Here is a 12723-nt window from a genome sequence, read left to right on the forward strand (position 1 = left end):
CAGGCTGGGGACCCCGCCGCAGGGCGGGGTTCCTCCCGGCGTGGGGCGAGAGAGACCGTTACGCTGGAGCACCGGGAGACTGTCCTGGCAGCTCCCGGCCGCCACCCGCGCCGAAATAAAAGCCTCTCGCGGCTTCCCGCCCAGCCAGCCTCTCTCTGATTGGTCGCCATGGGAGGGACCCGAGTTAGCTGGAGGTGGCGGCGGATCGCGGCTCTCGTGCCGCCTGGGGAGGGGTCGCGTTGGGTGCTCCCCGGCCCGCCCCGCGCGCTCCCCCACCCAGGTTCGGCCGTCTAGGGCAGCTCTAGCGGCAGCTGGCAGCGGCGGCCACAACACAGAGACCCCTCCGCCCGGCTTTCCTCGGGCGCTTCCCAGCACACGCCCCCCACCGAGAATGTCTGCCCACCCCACCCAGCTCTCTCCGGTTCCTGTTCCTTTTCTTCCCCCTCCCCGTCCGTCAGCTCCAAAACGCAAATCCTGGGGTGGGGCGGGGTGGGGTGGGGTGAGCAGCTGGAGGGAAGGGTGGGCACGCACTGAAGAATCTTCCAGGGAGGCCGGGATGGAAATACCCCAAATGAAATAAACCTCCCTCCCTGCCGCCAAGGTTTTATGGGCGGCGGCGCAGCCTCCGCCACCCGCGGCAGCATCACTACTGTCTTCCTCCCAGCTCCTATTGTTCGCACTTTGCCAGGGTCGGGAACCTCGCCCAAAGAAAGGAGACTGGGGCGAGGTGTTTCGGGCGGCTACCTGCCATTCTTCTCTCGCACCACGCAACATGGGGCTCGCGGTGCGTGTGAAGGCACACACGCGCACACACGCGCGCACACACACACCAGGCAGCCCCGATCACGCCCTCCTCGCCCTCCGCCCCTCCGCACTTCCTCCTGTCAAAACGCGGCGCTCGATCCTCCCATCCCTCTTGCTCCGGGCCGAGAGCAGGCTTTGCAACTAACCAGATATTTGGCAAATGAAAAACTAACGTCATACCGACGGGGGTGCAACAACGGCCACACAGCCCTGAAATTCTGCCCATTTCGCCCCATTTTTCAAACCGTTATTCGGCCGGGGCGGGGGCTAAAGGCGCAAAGGCGGCGAGCCCCACTTTATTAGACCCAGGGAAATAACGATCGGGGGCGGCTGCCCCGGCCTTATTGTTCAGTCTTCGCGGAACCGGGGCTGACAAGCCCCTTCCCCACAGAACCCGAGCCTGTGCGGCTGCACCACCGAACCGCGGCCTCCCCCGCTCCGCCGCCCGCCACCCGCCTTTGGGGATGGAGCGCTGCCCATCGCCGGCGCGGCCGCAGCGTCCCGGGAGCGGGCTGCTCCGCTCCCAGCGCAGCGGGCACACAAAGTGGGAAGGGCGGGCGAGCTGGAGGGGCGCCTGGCGCTCTCTACGCGGGGAGGCTGCCCCAGTCCAGGCAGCCCGGGAGGGTTCGGGTGGGCAGCAAGGGCGACGCGCTCCTTCCTCAGCTCAACGAAAATGACCACTCTTAGCATTCCATGTAAAACCACCCCAAATAACACCGTTCCTCGGGGGGAGGAGTTGGGGGAGGGTGCGATTAGCAAATCAAATTGCGAATATTAATTTTGAAAATGTACCTGCAGTTCCCAGGAAAAACAAAGTCCAGATGAAATCCTTAGTTTGCAGCATTGTAATGTGCTGGCCGGGAGGGATGTTCTTGCCGCGGTAAATTCTCTGCCCCCCCCTCCCTTGCAGCGAGTGTGGACGGCGGCAGAGCAACAGACCTAGGGGCAGACAATTGCCAGGCTGAGTATTATTATTTTTGCAGAATTGTTTCCTGCCAGCCGCTGCCGAGCTGCGTTCACGCGCTGATCGGAGAATGAGTGACAGTCCCAGCCTCAGCACATTCGCAACTCGGAGATCCTTGCGCTGGCCCGGGTTCGCTTTGATGGAACTGGGGATGGGAGTGGGGGGCGGGGGTGAGAACCTCACTGTGTCCTTCCACCACGCCGGCCACAAATAGTGCCGAACATCAAGGAGGTAAGAGAGACAGGGGAGGCAGCTGCGGCCGCCTGCAAAACCCGGCGTGGAACTGCCGGAGGAGTCGGGCTCTTTCACAGGCAGTCTTCCAGGCAGAACTGGGATTTCTTCTTTTCACACTTCTCGCCTGTGCCTCCGCGGTCCTTGCTGCCATCCAACCTTCCTTAATCAGGAAGGTAGGATACTTTAATAACTAGTAAATAATAAAAGTAAAATTTTGGGTTTGTGTAGGGTTTCAAAGTTGTCGAATCCTTCATTTAGATCCTAAGATCCTCGAATTATAAGGATAGCCTAGGACTTAGTTGTTTTAAGTGCAGGAAATTAGAAATTTGGAGAAGGAGGGGGATTGCTGTTGTTGGGTTTTGTTTGTTAATTTGTTTGTTTGTTTGTTTTATACTGGGTATGAAGTGTGCTCTCCCACAGAGAGGCAGCAGATCTCAGGGGAAGGAGGTGGGAAGCAACTTAAGTTAGAAGGAAAACGCAGATGTTTAGAAGGGATTTTCAGAAATAACTACAGGAAAATGTTTTCTTGTTTATAAATGCTGGAATCTGTGGCCTCTTTATAAAGATAACCAAGATTTTTTATGTAGGTTTTATGGTATAGGCACAATATTAAATAATATTTTCTTACAAGGGCATACAACCTCAATTCTTAAAGATTTTAATATAGAATATCACTGAGGTACCAACGCAAAGAGTTTCAATGAATCTTCCAGCTGTTATTTTAAACAGAAGAGGGTGGGGGAGCAAGGTGAAAATAAACATGTTTCAGCACCTGAGCAAGGTTTGAGTGTTTACGGAACAAAAGGTGAGGCAGAAAAAGGAGCTCACGGTGTCCTAGATGCTGGACTAGCCTACTAGCCTAGCACCGTGAAACCCTCCCAGACGAAGGCTGCCTGTCTATGTTCAAAGCACCAATGCACCAACATCACCATGCACTCCATTTTTCTTTAAAGGTCAGACTCTCCACTGCTGTATCACTCTTTAAAAACCCATTCTCTGCTGGCTAACCAGCCAGTTACTGGAGAGGCTGGCACCCCTCCCCCTCCCCTCCTGTATACTAAACCCAGGTGGGCCAAACCAACAGGCTGAAATACAGGGGCCCCTGAAAAGTACTTCCTCCCCCAAATCTATCTTTCACAACATTTATTTTTGTAATATTTCCCTCATACCGACGATAAATAATTTTAAAATACAGAGAAGTAGAAAGAATCCCACAGATTCCAGAGATACCCACAGATTTTCTAAGTCTTCTGTGTATGCATATGATTTTTATCACTGACATAGTGTAGCAGCGCCTAACGTCTCATTATAAGCATTTTTCCAGTTTGTTAAAGAGTCCTTTGAAATCTTGTATAGCTATGTAGTATTTCTTCATATTGAGGGCTCTTCAATGGTTTCTCCACTGTTGGATATGTGGATTGTTTCCAGAGTTTAATAATATCAGTAATGGTTTTTGAACATCTTTTAGTAAGTATTTATTGAACAACCACTGTATTTAGTCCTGTGCTGGGTACAGTGAATTATATAGTTGTTGTTGTTGTTTTTAATGGTTGCTGTATTTAGCATATTTGGCTTCAGACATGAGGTCCTGCTAACATGTAAAATTGCCACATTGGCCTGGTAAATGTAAGTGGGTAAATATATTAGACTCTTTGCTAAGGAAGAGGTTTTGATAGCAGGGAAAGATGGAGAGAACAGGCCTGAGGGGAAAGGGAAGAAAGTGAAGGTTGGGATACCCAACATAAATTTTTTCTATTTCTAATTTTACCAAGAGTGAGAGACACACCCTTCTCTGCAAACCTCCCTCCCTGTAGCCCCTATCCATAGAATCAAAAGATTCCTTGCTATTTTTCTCCCCAAATGTCCCTATTTTTAGTTTTTTAATGTAGGCAGGTGTGGAAATCCTATCTCACTTCAGCATGACTGAATCCCCCCCCAGCCCCTCCCTTCCCTGTGGGGCTGCTGCTCTCTGTTGTGATGATTCATTCTAGACCTCTGGTCCCCAGTCATTGCAGTCCACACTCCATGTATCTCTCCTGTGTTCTTTTAACAGGATCCGTCACTTGTGTCCAATTCGTCAGCTCTCTACTTGTCAGTGCCCACATCTGTGAGCTCTGGGTGTCAATCCTTTCCTGAACCTCACTTTGAAATGAGACAGAACTGTGTCCCTCCCCAGACCTCTTTCCCCAGAGGGAGTCCCAGGCTGTCAGGCCCACATTAATGAGCATCTAGCGAGTGAACAACCAGGGGACTGAAGCAGAGGAAGGAGACACTCAGGACTGCTTTAGAGATTGGAGCTTCCCTAATAAAGCAGAGAATGGGCTATAAAATCAGCCACAGCAAGAAGACGAGCCAGGAAGTTATGACAGTGCTCTCCGGATGGGCTGGCAGGTCCTGATCCTAGGCAGTGGCCCTGGGGAAGGAAGCCAACAGGAGCACAGATCTGAGAAATATTTCCAAGACAAAAAACAGCAGAACTTTGGAACTTTCTGAAGATGGGGGTCTGAGGCAGGGGAAGAAATCAGAATTGCTTCCATTCATTCAACAAATACTTATTCAGTATCAACTAGGTGCCTGGCACTGCTCTAGACACTCAAGACATAGCAGTAGACAAAAGAGTATCTTTGCCTTCATGGACTTCTGTTCTTATGGGGAAGACAGAAATTAATCTACAGATATCTAGTATGTAGATGGTAATATGTGCAAAGGAGAGCAATAAAGAGGGGTACAGGGGTAGGGAGTTCTGTGGGGGTTAGCATTTTGTACAGGGGAGCCAGGGAAACATCTCTGATTCAGGGATATCTGGCAAAGATCTCAAGAAAGTAATGACTCCAAAGCTTCCAGTGTGGGCAATTAAGTAGCTGCTGGTAACCTTGACAGGGAGTGGAAGAGGAAGGGCAGACTTAGACAAGGTAATAAGCAAAGGAGCAATGGTGTCAGCTCTGGACACACTAATTCTGAGACGTTTGAGGGATATCCAAGTGAAGATGTACAGAAGACGAACAGTCAGATGGAGAGGAGCCTAGAGAACATTAATATTTAAGCCGTGGGCAGACGGAACTGCCAAAGAAATAGTGAAAACACAGAGAGATAGAGAATTAGAATATTATAATGTCACCAACTCGAAAGGAGAAGAAAGTTTTGAAGTGGTCAAATAAGAAGGCTTAAAAGTTTCCTGGATTTGACCATTGGGAAGTCATGAGTGGTCTCTGAGAGAGCAACATTCGTGGGGAAGGGGAGACATCACATCACCGTCCCAGGAACGGAAGACTGGCCAGGAAGGAGCAGCAGGGGGTGTGGACCACTCCTCAGAGGAGCCATGTGATACTGGAGGAGGAGTGTGATAAAGATAATAACAGAAAGACAAGCTTGAGGGAGAAGGAACCTTGAAAGCAGGTTTTCTTCTCTTCTTTTTGATATGAGGAGTTAATTATTAGGTTATAAAGTAAATTGAATTTGCCGCTAACTCCTGCTCACCATCACCACCACGTTATGGTCTAACTTAGACTACGTGAAAAAATGAACTTGGTCTAGAGTCAAGTGCTCTCACAGATGTTTTTCCTCATTTAAGGCTTCTTTCCTGTTGGTGTTGAAAAGGAGAACCAAGGCAAGACCTCAGAGCCCACAGAAATCCGAGGAACTCAGTTTAAACATTTGACATGAGCAAAATGCATTCTGGGAAACTCAGCAGCCTAAGCCCAAAGCCAAAGACAGTGACCTGGGGCTAGGAGAGGCTGGAGAAACAGAGGCATGCCCAAAGAGGTGAGTGTGATGTAGGAAAGAGAGGACCGCAGAGCTAACGAGTGGGTCTCTAGGGAGCCCTCAGAGCTCCCTCTTAGCTTCTCATAGTCCTGATCTGGTTGACATGAGAAGTGACTTCTAGCTTCTACGGTGTGATGGGGCTGAGGCCACTGACATGCTTCCCTCCTTGCTCGAGGCTGGCTCAGGCCCTGGTTAAGGACTAGTGCACACTCGTCAGTTTGATCCAGCTGAATGATGCTGGGGACTCCAAAAGCTGAGGAATGAGAAAGGTCGACACAGAAACCACTACTTCTCTGTGCAGGTTGTGCACTGCACAACTTCAAGGGGTGCCTTTCAAGTCCCACTCGTTATATATTTAACCAGATGTTAGGAAAATTTTTGTGTCAAGTGCAAGTAAATAATCTCAGGGAAGGGGTGATGTTTCTTTTTTCTTTCTTTTCTTTCTTTCTTCCTTCCTCCGTCCCTCCCTTCTTTCCTTCTTTTTTTTTAAATTTTGCAGACACTTTATTAGAGAGTGCTTTCAACCCTGTATAGGAAGGGAAGGAAACAGTTTGGAAAGAGGGAGAAGCTGAGCCATACCACAGGCACAACAAGGTGTCAGTCAGCCCCTGGGTGCTGTGAAACCAGCTGTAGTGTCCTGGCATGGAACAGTCATCAGATTTAGGCTGAACCTGACCTTGGGAGAGGCAGCTGTCTGCAGCCAAGGGCAATTTCTCAAGGCTAACCGCTGAGAGCATCCTCCCAAGTAGAGAAGCATGTCATCCCCCAGTCCTGAAAGTGGCATCTGGGCAGCTTAGCACAGCATCCACACACAATTTTAGCTGTAAACCAAAATGTAATTGGGGGGAAAGCTAAATATTTTTTCTTTTCTTGGGAAAGAAGTATTTTCTGTGGGAAAATATATGTAACATAAAATTTACCATTTTAAGTCTACACTTCTGTAGCATTAAATACATTCACATCGTAGTACAGCCATCACCATTATCCATCTCCAGAACTTTTTCACCTTCTCCAACTGAAACTCTGTACCCATTAAACAATAAATCCCCATTTCCATTCTTCCCCTAGCCCCTAATAACAACCATTCTACTTTCTGTCTCTATGAACCTGAATAGTTATACATACAAGAACAATCATATGTTTGTCCTTTTGTTCCTGTCTTATTTCACTTAGCATAATGTTTTCAAGGTTCACCTAAGTGGTAGCATGTGTCAAATTTTCCATTGTATGTATATACCACATTTTGTTCATCCATTCATTCATCAGCTGATGCTTGGGTTGCTTCCACCTTTTGACTGTTATGAATAAAGCTGCTATGAACATTGATGTGTAAATATCTGTTCAAGTCCCTGCTTTCACTTCTTTGGGGTATGTACCTAGAAGTGGAATTGCTGAATCATGTGGTTTAATTTTTTGAGGAATTGCCATACATTTTCCACAGCTGCTGTATCATTTTATATTCCTACTGGCAATGCACATGGGTTCCAATTTCTCCACAACTTTGCTAACACTTTCCTTTTCTCCTTTCCTTCCTTTTTCCTTCCTTCCTTCCTTCCTCCCTTCCTCCATCCCTCCCTCCCTTCCTTTTTCTTTCTCTCTTCCTCATCCTTTCTTTCTTTCTTTCTTTCTTTCTTTCTTTTTCTTTCTTTCTTTTTTCTTTCTTCATTTCTTTCTTTTTTATTGTAGTCATCCTAGTGATTGTGAAATGGTATCTCATTATGATTTTATTTGCATTTCCCTAAGGTCTAGGGTTATTGAGCATCTTTTCATGTGCTCATTGCCCATTTGTATATCTTCTTTGAAGAAATATCTGTTCAAGTCCTTTGCCCATATTTTAATTGGGTTATTTGTTTTATGCTGTTGTTGAATTATAGGAGTTCTTTATATATTCTGAATATGAATCTCTTATTAGTTATACGATTTACTCCCATCCCATGGGTTAACTTTTCACTCTGTCGATAGTGTCCTTTGATACATAAGTTTTTAATTTTGATGAAGGCCAACATGTCTATGTTTCCTTTCGTCTTCTGTGCTTTTGGTATCATATTCAAGAATCATTGCCAAATCCAAAGTCTTGAAGTTTTCCCCCTATATTTTCTTCTAGTTTCATGGTTTTAGTTCTTACATTTAAGTCTTAGATCCATTTTGAGTTAATTTTTGTACATGGGTAAGGTAAGGCTCCCGTGTTATTTATTTATTAGTTTTCCCGGCATTATTTGTTAAAAAATATTTCCCCATTGAATGGTCTTGGCATCCTGGTCAAAAATCCTTTAACCATATATGCAAGGATTTATCTATGGACTCTCTATTTTATTCCATTGGTCTATAGTCTGTCTTTACAACAATATCACACTGTTTTGATTACCACAGCTTTGTAGTAAGCTTTTAAATCAGAAAGTGTAAGACCTCCAACTTTGTTCTTCTTTTTCAAGATTATTTTGTTTATTTGGAATCGCTTGAGAGTCCATATGAATCTGATGCTAATTCTTCTTTTCAAAAAAGGTCATTGGGATTTTGGTAGAGATCAAGGGGTATTGTTTTCAAATCTGTCCAGAGTTGTTACCTGGTCTAGTGACATCTTGGGGATGGATTTGTGTTAGACATCGCACTCTAGAGCTATGGGAAACTGAGTCACAGTGAACTATCACAAATTGCCGACTTGGGTGATCTATTCTTTCCAATGTAGATACGGAGAGATGAAGCAGGATCAAATCACAAGAATCAGATCATGAAATTGCACAGCCAGTTTAGAGAGGTGACAGTGTGCTAATAAAGGAAAGATGGGTTTAAATGGTTTCTTGGCTTTACTAAACTCAAACCTCAGAAACTCAAACCTGTTTTATCTTTGAAAACAACCCCTCTGAAACAGGTGATTTAACAGTCTGGAGAAAGGAGCCAAGATTTCCATGTCAAGATCTTCTAAATCACAAAGTATGACTGAGCTAAAGTTAAAGACAGGATCACTTCCTTTCTCCTTCTTACACATCCTCCTACACACCCCAGCAGCAATGAAGTACAGTGAGGTGAGTCCTCAGGTCCTGGAGCTTGACAATCCAAGTTCAAGTCCTAGCTTCTCCACCTGTAGGCTCTGTGGATTTGGGCAAAGTATTTCCCACCTATAAACCTTGTTTTTTTCTTGGTCATAACACCTGCCTTAGAGATGTCTTATGAACATTAGTTAAAATAACATACATAGAAGGCTTAATGCAGGCCTGACACTCTTTCATTCAGCAGATATGTACTGAACCCCTGTCACATGCAAAGCACTGTGTTAGTTGTGGGCAATAAAAAGAAGTCAACAGAACACATGTGTTTACAGGCTTGTCAAGAAGACAAATAACTAAACAAAGAGACCAAAACAATTATAAACTATAATTAGAGTCATGAAAGATATAAACAGTATTGTTTGACAAAGAATGACAGTAGAGATATATTTTAGATCAAGGAGGGAGGTGACAGGTAAGTTGCAACCTAAAGAATGAAAAATACCCAGCCACGTTTCCAAGTAGAGGAGCATTCCAGGAATGTGCAAAGATCCAAGGTCAGAAAAATCTAAATGGTTCTAGAAACTAAGAGAATGTGAGTCTGAGATGGAAAGAGCAAGTGGGTTAAAGGACAAAAGATAGGCACCATGTGAGCCAACTTGAAGGCTAAAGTAAGGAGCTTGTATTGTAGTCAAAGTTCAAAGAAAGCCCCCGGAGAACTTGCAGCAGCAGAGTGACAGGAGTTGTTTTCCATGTTTTAATAACCACTCCGGCTGCCTTGTGGAAAATGGCTTATTAGAAGACAGGTGTGGATGTGGGGAGGCCAGTTATTACAGAAACCACCACATAAATGCAGGGAAGAGATGATGGAGGCTGGGGAGGAGGTGGCAGGAGATGGAGAGGAGCAGAGATAAACTGGATCAAACTTGCTGATGGATGTGAGGAGAGAGGAGATGCAGAACATGCTAGGAGAATTTGTTTGGAGAGAAGGGGGGGATCAAGGGTTAGATTTTGGACAAGTTACATCTACCTGGGAGACATCCACATGGAAATGTCATATCAGTGGTCAGACATGAGTATGGAAGTCAGAAGAGAGAGATCTTAGCAGGAAATATAAATTTTGGAGTCATCAGCATCAGTGGCATCTAAACCCATGGGAAAGGATGAGGTCACTTAGCCAAAAATGAGGAGAAAGAAGAGAGGGAGGCTTAGGCCCTGATCTGGAGAAACACCAATTTTATGAGTTCAGGTGAAGAAAACAGAACAAGCGAGAAGACTGAGATGAGGTGTCGTGAGGTCAGAGGTCGACCAGGAGAGAGCAGCATCTCAGGACCAGGGGAAGAGAGACTTGTAAAAAGGAAGGATGTGCCATGTGATGAATGCTGCTGAGAGACCAGGTGAAATGAGGACAGAGAGGAGTATCCACGAGATTTGAGAATATGATGGTCATTAGTAACCTTGGCAAGAACAAATTCATACTCTCTGGGTTGAAAGTGAGTGCCTAATAAATGTTAGCTATAATAACAATAATAGGCTCCCTACTCATTCCTTCTTTGAGCTTCTGTGATAATAGAAAGACATCTGGGGACTGATCAGGGCACAGAAGTGCAGCACTCAATGATTATTCACACATACAAGTTGGTCTTATTTTAAGGTGTAAACTCAGACACCGCTGTCCTTCCTGAATAATTGCCATAGTAGTTGTAGACAACTAATGCTCTAAAAGATTTGGTTGCATCAATACTTGGGGTAAGAGGGGAAAATAGATCCCGTTCTCCTCCAACTATCTTTACTTCTCCTGCTCAGTGTCCCCCCTCCTGTTCCTCTGTGTCTTCTGTGGTTATACTGCTTCCCTTGGTCACACCCTAAAATACCAACAGGTATTGACCTCAGCACCAAGGAAAGGAGCCTAGTGGGCAGAGCCAACACTAAATTTAGGTCCCTCCAGGCTCATCTGTATCTTTGGAGCCAGAGAGGATCCCATCCAGGGAACCAGTACCCACTTGTGCCACCTCCTCTCCTAAGAGCAAGCACCTTGGGGAATGAGAGAAGAGTTAAGAAAATGAGGAAGCAAGATGGCAACCATTCGTAATGAAAGGCAAAGGCATTCATCCCATTCCCACTATTACCACCACCGCCGTTTCTTTGCAAGAAGAACAAAACTGCTTGCCTCCTTTACACAGCCACTGCATTACATCTCTCTTTTTTTTTCTTTTTAACATCTTTATTGGAGTATAATTGCTTTACAATGGTGTGTTAGTTTCTGCTTTATAACAAAGTGAATCAGTTATACATATACATATGTTCCCATATCTCTTCCCTCTTGTGTCTCCCTCCCTCCCACCCTCCCTATCCTTGATCCACCTCCTAGAGAAATGGAAATAAAAACAAAAATAAACAAATGGGACCTAATGAAACTTCAAAGCTTTTGCACAGCAAAGGAAACCATAAACAAGACCAAAAGACAACCCTCAGAATGGGAGAAAATATTTGCAAATGAAGCAACTGACAAAGGATTAATCTCCAAAATTTACAAGCAGCTCATGCAGCTCAATAACAAAAAAACAAACAACCCAATCCAAAAATGGGCAGAAGACCTAAATAGACATTTCTCCAAAGAAGATATACAGATTGCCAACAAATATATGAAAGAATGCTCAACATCGTTAATCATTAGAGAAATGCAAATCAAAACTACGTCTCTCTTGAGAATCCTCTGGAACCATCCTGAAAAACCACAGCACCAAAGAAGATGGTGTTGCTGGTTCTATACTAGTGACAAAATCCCAAAGAACTCTGAATTTGAAGTCAATATAGGTCTAAATGCCACCTACCCCCACCCCACACACACCTTCCAAACACTGGCAGCCATTTCTACCCTTGTCCCTCTACCCCTTGGGTGCAGTTGGTTCCACAGAGCCCGAGAGCTCCCAGGAGCTCCCAGGAGATACAGTGCTCATTCTAGTCACTGTCTCCAAAAGAGAAATTCCAGCAAGAACTGTGGAGTGAGCAGGCACGTTCCAGGATGGGAGGCTCCCCCCAACCACCATCTGTCCTTGCATCAGCAAAGGAGCAATCAAAAAGGAAGATTCCACTCAGTGACTCTGAGCAGGGGACGAATGTGACCTTGACCTCTGGTCCAAGCTACTCTTCCATGACCCCCCACCTCCACTGCCCCACCATAAACGTCACTCTAAATTTTATTGAAGGAATGGGATGAGTAAACAAACCAAGAAACAGCTCATACAACTCAATATGAAAAAAAAAAGAATCAAAAAATGGGCAGAAGACCTCAGTAAACATTTTTTTCCAAAGAAGACATACAGATGGCTAACAGACTATCAACGTTGCTAATTATTAGAGAAATGCAAATCAAAACAACAATGAGATATCACCTCACACCTGTCAGAATGGATATCATTGAAAAGTCTACAGATAACAAATGTGGAGAGGATGTGGAAAAAGGGAACCCTCCTACACTGTTAGTGGGAATGTAAATTGGTGCAGCCACTATGGAAAACCGTATGGAGGTTCCTCAAAACACTAAATATAGAACTACCATATGATCCAGCAATTCCACTCCTGGCTATATATCTGGAAAAAATGAAAACAATAGTTTGAAAAGATACATGTAGCTCAGTGTTCATAGCAGTGCTGTTCACAGTAGCCAAAATACAAAGCAAACCATGTCCATCAACAGATGAATGGATAAAGAAGTTGTGGTATATATATGCAATGGAATATTACTCAGCCATAAAAAAGAATGAAATAATGCCATTTGCAGCAACATGGATGGACCTAGAGAATATTATGCTTAGTGAAATAAGCTAAAGAAAGACAAACACCATATGATATCACAAAAAGTGGAGATTAAGAGATGCTACACATGAGTATATATGCAAAACAGAAACAGAATCACAGATATAGAAAACAAGCGTGGTTATCAGAGGGGAGAGGGAAACGGGAGTCAAGTTA

General features: G+C 45.0%; 1 protein-coding gene across 12 annotated transcripts in view; it reads right to left on the reverse strand.

Moving 5' to 3' along the window:
- The window catches only part of NCAM1 (neural cell adhesion molecule 1), a 317279-nt gene extending 315274 nt beyond the window's left edge, over positions 1 to 2005 (reverse strand). For 10 of the 12 annotated variants that reach the window (XM_027082289.1, XM_027082288.1, XM_027082287.1 and 7 more), the window contains exon 1: positions 1597 to 1821. In XM_027082289.1, coding sequence (XP_026938090.1) covers positions 1597 to 1648 — 52 coding nt within the window. In that variant the 5' untranslated portion in view covers positions 1649 to 1821. Of the gene's footprint in view, positions 1 to 1596 lie in introns of all 12 variants that reach the window. The other 2 variants (XM_027082284.1, XM_027082291.1) reach the window with 2 other exon arrangements.
- Between the last annotated feature and the right edge of the window lie 10718 nt (positions 2006 to 12723).

The sequence above is a fragment of the Aethalodelphis obliquidens genome, unplaced genomic scaffold (assembly GCF_003676395.1).
Source record: "Aethalodelphis obliquidens isolate GAN/ISIS:26980383/991018 unplaced genomic scaffold, ASM367639v1 scaffold46, whole genome shotgun sequence".
NCBI classification, from domain to species: domain Eukaryota; kingdom Metazoa; phylum Chordata; class Mammalia; order Artiodactyla; family Delphinidae; genus Aethalodelphis; species Aethalodelphis obliquidens.